Source organism: Oryx dammah, unplaced genomic scaffold (genome assembly GCF_014754425.2).
Source record: "Oryx dammah isolate SB20612 unplaced genomic scaffold, SCBI_Odam_1.1 HiC_scaffold_27, whole genome shotgun sequence".
NCBI lineage: Eukaryota > Metazoa > Chordata > Mammalia > Artiodactyla > Bovidae > Oryx > Oryx dammah.
In genome coordinates this window covers 105,880,129-105,898,240 of record NW_024070211.1, presented here as the reverse complement: position 1 = coordinate 105,898,240, position 18,112 = coordinate 105,880,129, and the positions used below count along the sequence as shown (strand labels likewise).

Here is an 18,112-nt window from a genome sequence, read left to right as displayed (position 1 = left end):
GGATAGTTTTAACCTGAAGGTTGCTTGGAATTTTCATTTACATTAATCAGTATCATGAAACAGACTTCCTGTCAGAACTTGACTCATTCATCAGTGATGTGAACAAATTTTTGCTGAGTCAGATAATAGGATTTGAGCAATGAAGGAATATTTCCTCAAATTTTTCATGCTATTCACAGTGTAATGGCTGCAAACATACATAACTTTTACTGTTTTATTAACGTTTTATCCATCACTTTCTTAGTCTACTCTAGAAAATCAGCAAGCCTTGATTTACAGCACTTGATAACTTTTGTAAAGACTCCCATCATGACTCATTTCAAACTACTGGTGTCACTTTGCTGCATGTGGAGTTGAAGAGACACACAGTAGCCCAACAGTGTAACATATTTCTACCAACCAAGAATACATAAAGATACTCAAGAGCATAAATAATAGCAAATTGTAGTAAAATTATTAGAGTAGTATGTTTTGAGCATTTATTACCTTTTCTAAAGTTAGACTTTTAGGTTTATACACTTTAATTTCTGATAACAGCTGTGTTTAACAACAGGCTAGCAAAATTTTCCTGAAATTTAACAGTAAGTTGTCAAGACCAATGTGAGTTAGTTCCAGCATACCTTTGAATTCTCTTAATATAGCTGTTCCAGAATGTTCCAGACTTGCCCCTTTTCTCTCTTACCCTAAATACTTTTTTTGTGTGGCCTTAACAACTGTCTTGATCTCAGCTGACACATACGTGCTAATGATTCCTTCACATTCTTTTCCAGCCCAGACTTTTCCTTTAAACTTCACAGATTCACACCTTCAAATATCTACAGGACCTCTGTGCTTAGAGATTTTACAGGCATCTCAAACTCATTACCACCCCGAGCAGTTCCTGCTGCTGTGCTCTTCATTCATTGCTGACATCCTCACAATTGTCTGGGCTTCTCCCTTCTTCTTACATCCCATATCCAGTCAGTCAGCAGATCCACTGATTATACCCAATATGTCTTGACTCTTACTGCTCTAGTTCCTAACAAAAGCTACCCTAATCTATTTTTCTTGTTGGGAATACTGAAGCAGCACCCTAAATTGTTTTCTAGTCTGGGTTTTTCTTTGTACCTCACCATCCCTCTTTTTTCTTCTCTTCCAACTTATCCTCCACAGTTGTTGGAGATGTCTATTTAAATTATGATCTTCCTATATAATTCTCTACCCACAACCCTTCATTTACCCTTCATTAGAATATAGGATATAGACCAAACTACTTAAGGTGGGGGAAAATATTTTCTATAATCTGACCAGTTTCTCTGCCTCATCTCTCATCCGTACCTCTTGTGTACACTTTGCTTTCATCACAGTTCTGAAATAATCCCTGTACACATTTTGCTGCCTCTTGGCTGGAATTCCATTCAAACTCTTCTTGACTAACACTTTGATTTAATACACCTCTTTCAGAAAACCTCCTCTGACCTTACTTCTTCAACAAATTAAGCCAGCTTAGGTGAATGTCTTCCATGCTACCAAAAATAACCCCAGCATATCTGTCCTTTTAGTTGCTTTATCCTACTGTAGCCATTTATTTCTATATCAAGCTGCCTAACTAAAAGCCAAAAACAGATTCCATAAGAAGAAGAAACCATGTACACAGTTGAGTAAAATGTTTGCTCAATAAATGTTTGATAAGGATGTGAATGAATAAACCTAAACAACTTTAAATAAAAAATTCCTGTTTTTTTTAATAGAAGTATGTTTTACATCTGTGATTCCAAAGTCAAATTGGTTTTTAACTTACATTATTTGAAAGTTTTATCTGCATCTTATAAACAAGATCTCTTTCTTTTGAACTGAATTTATAGGTCCTTCCACTAATTTTTAAAGTATTACTTAGAATGCTGTTTCTCAAAAGTGTTTTTTTATAGAGAAGTTGAAGCAGCACCAGATTGTAGACTAAATTCACATCAAGAAGGTCATGAAATGCAATATTATCTTGAGATTTATATTGATTCACCAATCATTATTTACTGCTCACTGTGTATCAGGATTAGGATTGTATTAGGGCTGCAATAATAAATAACAGTATGTGGTTTAAATACTGTAGAAGAGGTTGATGAGGAGCTAGGGAAATATAGAAAACACAAATATATCCAAGTTAGAAATTACTGACAAATATTAAGAAAACGCCATGGAGATTTAAGAGATAAGAAAAAGCAACACCCAAGTTAAAATTATTTGAAGCTTCAGATGTGCTTGAAATTATTTGGTTGAGGGATTATCATAGGGAGCACTTTGCATTAAATAATATTTCTTAAGTATTTTATTTATTCTGAATATCCAGATTTTACATGCATGTCTTTCTTACCAGGTTGCGTACAGAGGTTCCCATGCTGTCAAGTTAACATAGAATCAGGGAAAGGAAAAATCTGGTGGAACATCAGGAAAACCTGCTTCAGGATAGTTGAGCACAGTTGGTTTGAAAGCTTCATTGTTCTCATGATCTTGCTCAGCAGTGGTGCTCTGGTAAGTTATCTCACACCTAATGCTTAAATGGATGGTCATTATTTTTAATAAATGTGTTGGAATTTAAAAATATTGTGGCTTTTTTTTTTTACTTAAAAATTAATCCCTCTGAACAGTAAAGGACAACATGTTAGTCACCTTAGTAAATATTTACTACATGCCAGTCATTATTCTTCCTCCTGGAATGCAATGATGTTTAAGACCCACAGACTTTTCTCAAGGAGATCAGAGAGCTTTAGGGAAGTAAGAGGCACAGGTGATACAGAACTGGGATATGTTAGTAAGTGAAGTACATGCACGTTTAAGCTCTGGAGCAAGAAGAGTCATCTGCTTGAGAATTCAGAAAGATAGATGATATTTTGCAAAATCTAGAAAGATGAATAGGAATTTTCCAGCCAGGAATGTGGCCTGAGGGGAATGAAGCATGAAATGGCATGAGACATTTAGGAAATTGAAAGTTGTCAAACTGTAGAAAATGTGGGAGGAAGAGCAAATCCAGGGAGGTGGGTGGTGACCAGAGATACCATGAAAAAGACAGACAGTGTCAACTTATGAAGCATCTTGCATAAGAGAAAATACTGTAGTTTTAGGATGCGAATGGGATAGGTCTTTCATTCTTATACATGTGCTAAGCACTTTCAATGAGGTTTGAAAAGGAATTGGGAGAGTTAGAGGCTCCCTGAGCTTTTTCTTGACTTGGAGAAGGGAAGCAAGTTAAGTCCTGAGGGCTTGACTTTAATTCTTGCATTTCAGTTCCATTGTCATTTAGAAACTCTGCCAGCTGCTAGAACCTTCTCTCAGCATCTGTCCATTCTCTGTATCCCAACTTCTGTGTTTCCTCAATATTGACAATAACCTTTTGTAAAAAGTGCTAAGGATTATTTTTAAGGTATTGATAGAAAAACTTGGAATAAGAAGAATAAGAATGGCACAAGTCCATAACTGTGGACAAGTAGACCAGTGTTAACCACTATAGATAAAGGTCCTTTTGCTTTAATTTTCTCCAACAAGGTGAATATTATTTAAACTTGAAAGAGAAAATTCTAATCCTTTAGACCTGTTTAGGTCAGCAGTCATTTTCAATTGCTTCAGTTAACTCAGTTCTTTAAGTCCTTTCAAACTATTTCTCAACGACTTTGTGGTTATAACCACAGTATTATCATCTACCACTCACTGAAAGTTCTTGGGAAGTATCAAAAGGTATCACATTGATGGAATGAATATAACATATTAGTAGAGCTGAAGCTTTTAATGAATGATAAAGGGTTGGTGAAAAATTCAAAGAAAGAAACCATCTTCTGTGTGTTATAGCCTTATTAAGCTACAGCACTGATTCGTTTCACAAAACTTTCCTGTTGTGTTCTTGACACAGAGCTAGGTACTGGGAATTCATAAACACATAAGAGCTTAAGGAGAGGCTCTAAATCCTACTGCTGGCTTGAAGAAGAGTGCAGGGTGAGAGAGATTTATAGGAGGGGCTGACCCTGGAATCATGTCTTAAATTATTAAGACTTACTAGTTTGCAGGAGAGTGTAGGGGTGTCAGATAGTGGAAATCACTGAAAGAGTCAGAGATCATGGTTCTTTTATAGGACTATAATTTCATTCTTTTGCACCCTAGTTCTCTGGACCTCTGGTGACCAGCCACCTGTACTGATGAGAACAAAGTGGTACACCTGCGTGTGTGCTTGAGTGTTAAGTCGCTTCAGTTGTGACTGACTCTTTACAATCCTGTGGACTGTGGCTAGGCTCCTCTGTCCATGAGATTCTCCAGGCAAAAATACTGGAGTGGATGAGAATGGGATAGGTCTCTCAGTCCTGCAGGATCTTCCCAATCCTGGGCTCAAACTGGCATCTCTTACGTCTACCTGCATTGGCAGGCAGATTGGTGACTCAGCGGTAAAAATAAAAATCCGCCTGCAATACGGGAGATGCAGGAACCCAGGTTTGATTCCCTGGATTGGAAGATCTCCTGGAGGAGAAAGTGGCAACCCACACCAGTATTCTTGACTGGAGAATCCCATGGACAGAGGGCTGCAGACCATGGGATTGCCGAGTAGGACACAACTTAGCAACAGACTTTCTTTTTTTCCCTTTACCACTAGCACCACTGGGAAGCACATGTGTTCCACTGTAACTAAACCAGAAGAAAGTCAGCAGGCCCATAATAGTGTAATATGTCAGTGATCTCTTTATCAGAATTTCATTTCCTGTTTTGGTCTTGAATCATAAGCTTTAAGTTGTACTGAATTTAAATTTGAATGTTATTTTCACAGGCTTTTGAAGATATATATATTGAAAAGAAAAAGACCATTAAGATTATCCTGGAGTATGCTGACAAGATATTCACTTATATCTTCATTCTGGAAATGCTTCTAAAATGGGTGGCATATGGTTACAAAACCTATTTCACCAATGCCTGGTGTTGGCTGGATTTCTTAATTGTCGATGTAGGTACTTTTGAGTAAATTTTAAAGAGGGTTTATTCTTAATAATAAGAGGTCTGAAAAATCTCACTAATGTTGTGTATTAATCATATTTAGATAGGTAATATGCGAAAAACAGTTTTTTCCAAGGCATAGCTATACCTTATAATCTGTGTTTCTCAGACTTCCTCTATGAGAAATTTGATTTTTGATACTTATACTAATAATTTCATATTTGATTTTTTTGATTCACCTTTTTAATATATATGTTACATAGTTACTGCCTAGAAAAATGAATGGTAAGATGAATACTTTTGCAATATAATAGTTTTAAAGAAAGGCTAGCCAAAATAAGAAGTAACAGAAAGAATGTAGATCTTTTCTCTTAATTATGTAATTATGGTTGAGTCTTCTAAAAATTATTATAAAATATTTAAGATCCTCACAAACTTCTTAAAATATTATCCCAAACTTTGCTCTTTTCATCTCTCAGTTTAAGAAAAAAACTTTACAAGCAGAGTTGAATTTATTTTTAGTTAATAAATAATAATGGAGTTTGTTTGTATTTTGAAAATCTGAAGTGTGATTCTCAATATTTTGGAGTATGTAATATGCAGAATTCAGGAAAGTTACATAGCTTCAATTTGAATTTTTTAAAATATTTTTCAAAAAGTTAAATAAGTTATATATACATATAATATGTATAATATATATGTATATGTGTATAAAATGTTTTAATAATTCAACAGAGCAAAACTCCACTCAATATTCACAATATTCATATACATCTAGGCATGTGGATTTAGGGGAGGAGTTGAGATTTTTTTTTAATATCTCAAAAACAAATTTATTTATCTAGTACAGTTGCTTTCAAAGTGTAATACCTGAACCAACATCTTTGGCATTTGTGGGTGGTAACTTGTCAAAGACGCGAATTCTTAGGATCCACTTAAGTCCTACTAAATCAGAAACAATGGTGCTGGGAGCCAGCAAAACTGTGGTAACAAACCTCCTGATGATTCTGGTGCATATTCAGCTTTTAGAACCACTCATGATTTGATATTCAGAGGATGGGTTGTTTGATATCTGCAAGTTTCCTGATTATTTGAAACCTGCTTGACTGACCATTATTCATCAGGAGGGGCATATATCATGCTTATATACATGTATACCTAAGTAGAAAGATAAATATGTGCATATATATAGATGTTCTTATCAATTACAGACTGCATTTAATTTTCTCAATAATGTACATTTATTCAATATAATAGCACTCACTTAACAGTGGTTTGGAGATCAGGTTAACCATTTCCTTAGGGGTTATTCAGATTATAATCAACATTTTAAAACTTTCTTTTTGCTTATTAAAAAAAAGAACATTTATTATTCTAACTTAAAAGTATACCTATTTTTTAAACATACTTAAGTGGAAACTAATGGACCTGAAAGGTTAGGTGAATTTAAAAGTGATATGAGGATTAGTGAGAAATGCAGGATATATAGCTGCTGCTGCTGCTAAGTCGCTTCAGTCGTGTCCGATTCTGTGTGACCCCATAGACGGTAGCCCACCAAGTCCCCCGTCCCTGGGATTCTCCTGGCAAGAACACTGGAGTGGGTTGCCATTTCCTTCTCCAATGCATGAACATGAAAAGAGAAAGTGAAGTCGCTCAGTCGTGTCTGACTCTTCATGACCCCATGGACTGCAGCCTACCAGGCTCCTCTGTCCATGGGATTTTCCAGGCAAGAGGGATATATAGCATGAGGACCTAAAAAGAAACAGTTATACGACATTTAGTGAGACATTTAGAAGTATAATAACTATGTGAAATCAAAACACTTCACCACACATCCTGATTCAAGAATCAGTTCTGTGTTTCTGACAGCAGCAGTAGTGAGCTTATAAATGATAAACTTTTCTACTCCTTTAATAGTTAAACATAAGGAAGTTGCCTCTTGATTAGCTTCCTAATCTTCCCTGGAAAATTGAATCTTTCAGTCATTACTTAATCCCAATGAACTGCATTGCAGATACTGTTCTGAGTCATTGCCTCTTAGTGCACACAGTGTGAAACAGTGGATACTTTAAATGGATCTTATTCAAAGACTACAGTTCCAGATTTCAGGTCATTGAGGAGTTCATTGTTGCTTACCAAAATGTGTATTGCTTTTCTCTCCATGTTTTTTCTTCTGAGATAACTTAACGATAAGAACACAGATTTCTGTTGGACACTGGTTGTGGTAATTGTGGAGGGTCATCTAACATGACGAAGTTCTTATATGCCTGTACTGATTGTGAAGCCAGTGAGATCACCTACTAGTGAGCTGTCTTCAGTACAATTGAGATTTTGTCCCACAAATTATTGCTAGGAAAATCTTTGCTGCTGATTCTGAGAAACTGTAGGGCAGAAAAATCTTGTAGAAAATTTGCCTCATTTCAAAATCATAAGTCTTCAGAATACTTTTGAATAAGGTCTATACTAGGTCATAAATTTGGCTGAATGAATGCCACACTCTTTGGACTTAGCTTTAGAATCACACAGTTCATTATTGTTGTTCAGTCACTAAGTCATGTCTCTTTGCGACCCCGTAGACTGTAGCATGTCAAGCTCCTCTGTCCTCCATTATTTCCCAGAGTGTGCTCAAACTCATGTCCCTTGAGTTGGTGATGCTATCTAAGCATTTCATCCTCTGCCACCCCCTTCTCCTTTTGCCTTCAGTCTTTCCCAGCATTAGGGTCTTTTCCAATGAGTTGGCTCTTTGCATCAGGTGACCAAAGTATTGGAGCTTCAGTTTCAGCAACCGTACCTTCAGTGAATATGCAGGGTTGATTTTCTTTAGGATTGACTAGTTTGATCTCCTTGCTATCCAAGTGACTCTCAAAAGTCTTCTTTAGCACCACAATTTGAAAGCATTAGTTCTTCTGCACTCAGTCCTCTTTATGGTCCAACTCTCACATCTGTACATAACTACTGGAAAAACCATAGCTTTGACTATACAGACCTTTGTCTGCAAAGTAATTTCTCTGCTTTTTAAATGCTGTCTAGGTTGGTCATAGCTTTTCTTCCAAGGACCAAGCATCTTTTAATTTCATCGCTGCAGTCACCATCTGCAGTGATTTTAGAGCCCAAGAAAATACCCTGGACTTTATTCCAATTGAAATTTTGATAGTTGCTTTAATTAAATGTTCAGAATTAGTAAGCAAGTAAAAAAACCTACAAAAATATGAAAAGCATATGTGATTTTATTATTCAGATATAAGAAATAAATTACTTTCCTTCTATTATTTCTTTTTTTCTGGTTAACTTTCCTTTAAATCTACTTCCTTAAAAAGGCATCTATTTTAACCAATTTTTAGACAATTAGTAGATAACTTTATATATAAGTCATGTTGTTCTTGTTGAGTTGCTCTTCAGTTCAGTTCAGTCGCTCAGTCATGTCCAATTCTTTGCAACCCCATGGACTGCAGCATGCCAGGCCTCCCTGTCCATCACCAACTCCTGGAGTTTACTCAAACTCATTTCCATTGAGTTGGTGATGCCATCCAACCATCTCATCCTCTGTCGTCCCCGTCTCCTCTTGCCTTCAATCTTTCCCAGCATCAGGAATTTTCAAATGAGTCAGCTCTTTGCATCAGGTGGCCAAAGTACTGGAGTTTCAGCTTCAACATCAGTCCTTCCAATGAACATTCAGGACTGATCTCCTTTAGAATGGACTGGTTGGATCTCCTTGCAGTCCAAGGGACTCTCAAGAGTCTTCTCCAACACCACAGTTCAAAAGCATCAATCAATTCTTTGGCACTCAGCTTTCTTTATAGTCGAACTCTCACATCCATACATGACTACTGGAAAAACCATAGCCTTGACTACATGGACCTTTGTTGGTTGCTTGTCAGTTCAGTTCAGTCGCTCAGTCGTGTCTGACTCTTTGTGACCTCCCCGGTCTCAACTCTAACTCATCAATATAGCAAATTCCTACTTATCCTTTAGACCTAAATTTCAATGTGCCTTGTCTGTCCAGATATAGCTGGGCATCCTTCCTATGTGTTCAAACACATAAAATCCTTATTATATGAATCGCAGCACGCCAGGCCTCCCTGTCCATCACCAACTCCCAGAGTTCACTCAAACTCATGCCCATCAAGTCGGTGATGCCATCCAGCCATCTCATCCTCTGTCATCCCCTTCTGCTCCTGCCCCCAATCCCTCCCAGCATCAGAGTCTTTTCCAGTGAGTCAACTCTTCGCATGAGGTGGGCAAAGTACTGGAGTTTCATAATCTTTAAAATTGACTTGTTCTCATCATGCGTTATTATTTAATTGAAATGATTAAATGAAATTTTTGATTAATGAAAATTTTCTTTTTTGTAGGTTTCTTTGGTTACATTAGTTGCAAACACTCTTGGCTACTCAGATCTTGGTCCCATTAAATCCCTCCGGACACTTAGAGCTTTAAGACCTCTGCGAGCTTTATCTAGATTTGAAGGAATGAGGGTAAGAAAATACTAAACTTTATAATATATTCATATTTCTTAATAGAGTATGAAATATGAAAAATGGGTAATTAGGAATTATGGACTGTTTATACACATGTGCATATATATACATATGTATGATCTGTCTATAAATAAGTGTGTATACATGTGCATATATATACATTTCAGTGCATATTGTTTAACAAAGAGTAAATGAAATATAGTAATGCCTCCTTCATATTATATTGTTAGGCAGTGATTCAAATAAGTTACTTTTCCCTTCCTAAATGAAAATCTTTCCTATGGTAAGAAATGCAAATGCAGGGGACACTATTAGTCCTGACAGCATCTCTCATATACAAGTCATGAAGAACTTGCCTGTATCAGGTGCTTAAATAATATTTTTTTTAAGGAATCACTCTGGGTAGGAAGAATAAGAAAAGACAGAGAAGTAGCATCAGGCATCACTTTAAATTTTATTCTTGAAATATATGGTTCAATGAAAATGGAAATATCTCCAAATTATATTTGAGAAAGTGGAAGCTCTCAGTTAATTTAATTTGCACTAGACTGTATAGTGCCTGAAAACTGATTCATTTTTCAGAAACAAAGCAGGTGAGATAAATAATGACTACCAGAAACCTAGCTTTAGGGCTGTATTAAACGAGCAAGTTCATAAAATACATAGAGGATAAGAGGACAGTGAGTTTATTTTCTCTAATGAGTCCATGTCCTCATTTGTTGCTACTCCCCTCAAATTTCTTCTTCTCCAGATACGTTCCTGCTCTCTCATGCCTCCATTCTCTTGGCTGGGAATGCTTCTCCCTCCTCTGTCTCAACTCTTAACTCATCAATATAGCAAATTCCTACTTATCCTTTAGACCTAAATTTCAGTGTGCCTTGTCTGTCCAGGTATAGCTGGGCATCCTTCCTATGTGTTCAAACACATAAAATCCTTATTATATTGCATCACACGTATTTATCTGACTGCCTCTCTGTAGTCTCTGAACAATTTAACATGCAGATTAATCTAGCTCACTGCTTCTCTAAATGTAGTCAGCATCATTTGAAAACTTACTAGAAATGCAAATTCCTGATTGCACCCTAGATCTGCTGAATGATAAACTCTGGAGTGGGGCTCAGAAATCTGAAGCCTCAGGGGAATGGTAGACGTCTTTTAGCCTAGCAGATCTTCATTGTTATTTTTGCTAACCTAATTAAGACTATAACCTCAATTAGTTAGTATATCCAGTGCATATTGTTCCAATGTATATGAGAGATCATTATACAAAAAAAAAATTTTCATAAGTAAAAGTCAATTCCTGTTTGTCATGTAAGAACTGAAAAATTATGTTTCATTTTATACACAAAGGTAATATTGGAATTGACATTAATTTTGCTCTTTGAGCATTAGTATATAGAATGTTGCCATCAGAACTTCTCACTGATCTGTGGACTCAAGTGGAGCACTTGTGACATTTTCATGATCAAGGAATATACTTTGACCAACAAAACTACTTCCCTCAGTGATTAAGTCACTCCATTATTTGACCCTGTTCTTTGTTCTTCATCTGTAATACAGGTGAATAGGATGAAGGAGAATGTTCTAATATATTTGGAGTGACACATGTATCTATTTAGTTACATTTATTAGCCAGGCAAAAAAAAAGACATTTCTTCACAATGCAGGGTCATTTTTAAGAATATGATTGGAGACATTTTATAGTTAGCTTCCTTTGAAACGACTTGAGGTTCTTGAACTTCCTGACTTCTCCAAATGGCTTCTCATCAGAACAACATATATCCATCTCCCTCAGAGACCCATCAGAATGCGCATTCTTTCAGCAAACATTTTCAACACCAACTATGAGTCAAATTTTGTTCTGTAAAAGAAGTACAATGGTAAATGGACCTCAGCCCCCCAGGAGTGAGTCAGGACAACGTCCATGGAGAGATAGACAGGGGAATATTAGTTATTCTGCGACATCTGCTATAAACAGTAAGCACCCAGTGCTCGGGGACTAAAGATGAAAGTGGCTGCCTGCGGAGACCTGGGAGGGCCTTCATAAGGAGGTGACCTTGGAGCCATGACTGAAAGAATGGGCCCTAGCTCACAGGCAGGTGGGCATTCCAGGCAGAGGTGCCACTTGGTAGAGAAGGACAGAGTTGAATAGGCAAAGGGTGTTTGAGCAGCGACTAGAAGGATCAGCACGCCTAGGTGATGAGCATAGTGGGAAGGTAAAGAAATGAGGGTGAAAATGCAGGTTTGAATCATAGTTGACCACTTTGAACTCTCTAATCCTGTTCTTCCTAACCCTTTTGGGGGTGATGTGTACTATAAAACTCTTGTGAAAGTATAAATCCTCTCCATAAACAAAGCATGCCCAGAATATTTTCATATAATCTCATGCCCCCATGGAACCTCTACAGGTCCATGAATCGCAGGGTAGTAACTGTAGTTCTGGATCAAGAATCAACAACCAAAGCCCACAGGCTGGATGCCTGTTTTATAAAGGAAGTTTCTTTGGATCACATTGCATTCTTCAGTCACTAAGTTGTGTCTGGCTCTTTGTATAACCCCATGGACTGTAGCCCACCAGGCTCCTCTGTCCATGGGGTTTTTCCAGGGAACAATATTGGAGTGGGTTGCCATTTCCTTCCCCGAGGGATCTTCTGAACCCAGGGATCAAAACTGTGGCTCCTGCCTTGGCAGGCAGATGCTTTACCACTGAGCCACGTGGGAAGCCCCACTCGGTCATAGCCACACCCAGTGGTTTATGTATGGTCTGTTGCTGCAATGGCAGAATGGAATAGTGGCAACAGAGATCATATAACCTGCAAAGCCTAAAAATATTTAAGACAGCGTTTGCCAATTCCTGCTCTAGACAATCTCGAAAGTAATCAGGGGTCCTTAATGTCTTCCCTTTTGGAAATGTCTTGAGAACCTGCTCAACATATTGTGAAAAAAGAGAGAACATATGCTTTTTACTTATCAAGTTAGTCTTTAATGCATTTGTCCCCACATTCAACGTAGAGTTTAAGAAGATAGTAAGTTGGAAAGATGAGGTAATTAAGAAAATCTAGAGAGTGATATGGCTGGATGGACGTGAGTCTGAGTGAACTCCAGGAGTTGGTGATGGACAGGGAGACCTGGCATGCTGCGATTCATGGGGTTGCAAAGAGTCAGACGTGACTGAACTAGTGAACTGAACTGAACTGAGAGAGTGATAAATATTAGAGTAGTTGCCATGCAGTAGAAAGAGGCTTTGGTGACAGGTAGTAGTGGAAAAGCAGAAATAAAGGGAGCATGAAAGATAAAATGTATTGCATTTTTGTGTTAGCTGAGACTAGCTCTGTCTATATTTAGCCAAAGCTTATATGTAAAGTGCTTTTTAAAGTTAGAATAATAAATTTGAAAAGATTGCTCTCATTCTGCAAATGAGGAAACAGAGATCTTAAGGTCTTAAATATATTTATGTATCACATAACTAGTGTCCATGCATGCTAAGTCATTTCAGTTGTGTCCAACTCTTTGTGACCCTATGGACTGTAGCCCACCAGGTTCCTCTGTCCATGGAATTCTCCAGGCAAGAATACAAGAGTGGGGTGCCATGCCCTCCTCCAGGAGATCTTCCCAACTCAGGGATCAAACCTGAGTTTCTTATGTCTCCTGCATTGGCAGACAGGTTCTTTACCACTAGTACCACCAGGGTACCACTAGTACCCCATCACATAACTAGCAGAACCAATTAAATCTGAGTTCAAACCACAAAAAGATTCCCAGTCTTAATTCCAGCTTATATATAGTAATGGTTTACATGGAAGAATTTTAGCACTGGTAATTCTAGGACTATGAACCTTTAAATGTACATTTTGCTTATTTAATCATTTATATTTATACATTTCTTTCTTTTCTAGAGCATGCAGATTTTATGACTTCACCTTACATACATCAGGTTTTTGGTTTATTCTTTTATTTATTTAATTTATTTGAACTGTCATTTAATCTTAGTAAATTGTTTTGTGTTGTTGCTAATAGTTTCACTGTCTGATCCTCATGTATTTTTGTAAACTCATTGAGCACAGGGCTCCTGTCTCATTTTGTCCTGCTTAGCACACTGCTGAGCATATAGTAGGCATTCAATACGTCTTATGTCTTAAACATGTAAGGGTAGCTTTTCTAACTTTTTAAATTCTGCATAATGTTTCATTAATGTTGCCTATTTAACATTCTTACTGGTCCTAATCGCTCTTTTCTTTGTTTTGAATGCTAGGTGGTTGTGAACGCACTCATCGGTGCAATTCCTTCTATCATGAATGTGCTGCTTGTGTGTCTCATATTCTGGCTGATATTCAGCATCATGGGAGTAAATTTGTTTGCTGGCAAGTTTTATGAGTGTATTAACACCACAAATGGATTACGGTTTCCTACAAATGAAGTTGAAAACCGTTCTGCCTGTCTTGCGCTTATGAATGTTAGTCAAAATGTGCGATGGAAAAACCTAAAAGTGAACTTTGATAATGTTGGACTTGGCTACCTGTCTCTACTTCAAGTGGTAAGTGACTCATTTTATGAATGCTTGATAATTTAGTGCACACTGGATGGAGGCACTGTCATTATCATATAGCTATTAACTAAAAATTAAAGATAAAGTACTGTGTGACTTAAACAACAGAAGTGGTCTTTCTTAGAACATGTGCCTGTAAATATGAGTTAAGAAGCATGGGCTCTATTGCACTACTCTACAGGTGATTAATCCATAATCACCTTTTCAGAGTCACCTGACCCCCCTGCCATTGTGCCTTCTGAATTGCTCCAAAAATGAATAGTCATTTTTTGGACTACTACTTTCACACTACAAGGAAATCAGAAGGACTTGCCACTGGTACAGAAAATCCTTAAGATATGGAGAAAAATTACTTCTTTACTTAGTTGTAAAACTCTCCACCCCCTCTGGAAAAATAAAAGTTCAGGTACAAAACTCACAGGCAATTATAACAACCTGGAAATTCACTGGGACTGAGATTGAGAATGTGACTTGGCAGTGTGCCCCCACTCTGTTTCTTCTTGACACAGCATCTTTATGTTAAGTTGGTATCTTAAAATATAATGGGTTCTCTTTATCCATGGCTTTGCATCTCCGTGATGCCAGGGCTTGAGCTTGGGCAGATTTGGGTATCTTCAGGGAGTGCCCTGGAACCTGTGCCCCCTGCATGTGCCAAGGGATGACTGTATAGTTCACTAACTTTATAGTTCACTAACTTAATATTACTTAATAAATGTAATATTAAATGCAGTTACTCAGTTATGGCTAGTTTAGACTATGAGCTTCACATTCAGATTCTATCAATGTTATATTTACAGGCAACGTTTAAGGGATGGATGGATATTATGTATGCAGCAGTTGATTCTGTTAACGTAAGTATTGGTAAACATAACACCAAACTCTACAATTTTGAAAAGCTTCTTTGTTTAGTTAGGCTGTTTTCAAACAGCAGCTCCAAGAAGCTCTTGCTGTGTGCACACACACTGAAGAAAATCCACCTGGTGTTTGCCTCGGTTACCTGTGTGGCATTTGGAAACAGAGCTTGACTTAAATTCTGTGACTCTGCTGTATCAGACAAGCTTGCATCTGACTTGCAGCAAGCCACTTTATGTCTCTGAGCCTGTTTATTGATCTATAAAAAGAAAATAATTCACCACTACCTCATGGGGCTCTTCTCTGGATCCAGCTAGAAAATGTAAATAGAGAACTTAGCTCAGCCCGGCAGTAATGTGTTCAGTAAATATTTATCAAAATAAAAATGAAATAACATGTTTTATTTATCCATCTTACTGCTTTTATATTTTAAAGTGCCGTGGAAGAGTTAATGTGAAATAAGTCTCACACTAAGGAATTTTTAAAACTACTGACTAGTCTATCTTATCACAAAAGCTAGTGAAGATATTTCTATAATCAAATTTAAAAAGGCCAAATTTATGTAAATATGATATCATCTCTTTCACCATTTTTTCTGGAAATAAATAACACAGATTGTAATTTACTTACTACATTGTCCTATAATCCAAGAACGTGGATAAGCCCTTTGTAGTTATTTGAAAATTATATTTAGTATTGAATAAAGGTTTAAGAACGATTATGTTGAACTTTGACAACACTATGGCTTCCGTAAAACCACATTTACCTAGGATTGCACTATTTGAATTTCCTTGTCAGAGCATGTGAGAAAGAAAATGATGAATCTATTGTCCAACATACTGTTAACTTTTGTTGATTCCATAGGTAGACAAGCAGCCCATTTATGAATACAGCCTCTACATGTATATTTATTTTGTCATCTTCATCATCTTTGGGTCATTCTTCACTTTGAACTTGTTCATTGGTGTCATCATAGATAATTTCAACCAACAGAAAAAGAAGATAAGTATTTCAAGTTTTTGTCATTGCCCTGAAAGTCGTGAACATTATTTTTCCAAAAAATATATTGTGAAATTTAATGCCAATTACTTCATTAGAATTTCATTAATTTTCCAAGTAGTTTTTAGTATCCAGTGATGGATATGCTTAATCTCATTCATCTCTGCACAGAAAATAATCATCCTGCAATGCCTGAGACCTGGGTTCGATTCCTAAGTTGAGAAGATCCCCTGGAGATGGAAATGGCAACCCACTCCAGTATTCTTGCCTGGAGAATCCCATGGACAGAGGAGCCTGACAGGCTACACTCCATGGGGTCACAAGAGCTAGACACAACTTAGCGACTAAATGACCCCACAGTCCTAATTATTTTTAAGCAATACATCAACTGTTCAGGTCTTTTTCCCCAGTGTTCCCTGTAGAGACTTGATTAAGAAAACTCAGTGCACTAATTATTATTCAAAATGCTTTTCATAAATAGTTCCTATATTCTGTTCTGAGCCATAAGAGGGATTATTGTTATAGACTTTGTCTTATAAATGAGGAAAGGCACAGAGATTTTGAGTGATTTACCAAAATTATGCACCTGGTAAGTGATAGGGTTTTAACAGTCAGTAGTTGATCTTATATACTTTGTATATTATGTAGGCCCCTTTCTACCCCCCAATAAATGCAGTAAGAAGTTAACAAGAAATGTAAATAGGCAGAGGAAAGCTAGATACAGCTAAAACATTTTTATGATGTATGTGACAATTGAGCAGGCCTTGGGAGATGGATGAAGGGACACATAGCAATGCGGAGGCAAAAGGCTAAGTAGTCCGCAGCAGGTCAGAGATATGTCTGAGCACGTGCACAGTGATGATAAAGCAGGCAGCAATCCAGGCAAAATACCAGACCATCCAGTTGGGATGTAGTTTTGAGAAAAGAAATAGTAAGAGGTCTTGATTTGCTTGAGCACAGATCTGAAAGGCCATATTAGATATTTTTCAATAGGAGCTGATGTCATTGAAGTATTTTGAACAAGGAAGAACATACAAGCAGGACATACACATTTATCAAGATTTGATAACATGTCTGATCCTGTGTAAAGTACTTTACACAGTAATCTGCATCACATTCTGTAAGTGTAGAGAGCATAGTATCCCCATTTCACCTCTCAGAGGGGTTATGTGCCTTGCACATGATCGGATAGCTCAGAAGTAGCTACATCGTAGATCCAACTCTGAGGTCTCTTTCCCCAGAATTTATGAAAACCCAGCTTTAATTTTAAAAAATTAATCTATCAGTGATGCAGAGAATGACTGTAAGAGCCCAAAGACTAGGTTAGACTCTGCTTTACCTGTGACCTAAACCACACTTCGGAGAAGGCAATGGCACCCCACTTCAGTACTCTTGCCCGGAAAATCCCCTGGATGGAGGACCCTGGTAGGCTGCAGTCCATGGGGTTGTGAAGAGTCGGACACGACTGAGCGACTTCACTTTCACTTTTCACTTTCATGCATTGGAGAAGGAAATGGCAACCCACCCCAGTGTTCTTGCCTGGAGAATCCCAGGGACGGAGGAGCCTGGTGGGCTGCTGTCTATGGGACACACAGAGTCGGACATGACTGAAGCAAGTTAGCAGCAGCAGCAGACCACACTTCATTCTCCAAATTAGTCATTTGCAGCACTAGAGAATGTGTGTGTGTGAGTGATAAGTTGCTTCAGTCATCTCCGACTCTTTGCGTCCCTGTGGACCATAGCCACCAGTTTGCGCTGTCCATGTGATTCCCCAGGCAAGAATACTGGAGTGAGTCGCCATACCCTTCTCCAGGGGATCTTCCCAACCCAGGGGTGGAATCCCAAGTCATGTCTCCTGCATTGGCTAGAGGGTTTTTTACCACTAGCGCCACCTGGGAAGCCCACTAGAGAATAGGGGATACATTCAACTAAGAGATTTTAGGGGGTAGGATCTATAGTATTGTTTGTGGCTTGCAGGAGAAAAAATTGTCTATGAAGTCTCAGTTTCCTCAAAGTAAACTGAGTTACTGTGGCTGTAGCACCACCCACAGGAAAAGAGACTTTAGAAGGATACGGTATAGAATAACAAGAGATAGTGATTTCAGGTACTGGCTTAGTATCTAAGAAAAGACAGATGTACTTGCAATGAAATGTCATTCATGATATAATTGACTGTTCATGGGTGAAGGAAAATGTAGTAAATATTGTATTGTGTATGCGTACATTCTGAATACAGGTGTTTATTTTTCAAAGAATTTTTTAAATTCCTTGTTCCATTCTAACATTTTATATC

At 37.6% G+C, this 18,112-nt stretch overlaps 1 protein-coding gene across 1 annotated transcript in view; it reads left to right on the top strand.

The window, feature by feature from the left end:
• The window catches only part of SCN9A (sodium voltage-gated channel alpha subunit 9), a 93,992-nt gene that overhangs the window by 60,637 nt on the left and 15,243 nt on the right, over positions 1 to 18,112 (top strand). Inside the window, exons 18-23 of the mRNA XM_040229263.1 lie at positions 2,351 to 2,505; positions 4,781 to 4,954; positions 9,297 to 9,419; positions 13,675 to 13,956; positions 14,766 to 14,819; positions 15,685 to 15,822. Coding sequence (XP_040085197.1) covers positions 2,351 to 2,505; positions 4,781 to 4,954; positions 9,297 to 9,419; positions 13,675 to 13,956; positions 14,766 to 14,819; positions 15,685 to 15,822 — 926 coding nt within the window. The remainder of the gene's footprint in view (positions 1 to 2,350; positions 2,506 to 4,780; positions 4,955 to 9,296; positions 9,420 to 13,674; positions 13,957 to 14,765; positions 14,820 to 15,684; positions 15,823 to 18,112) is intronic.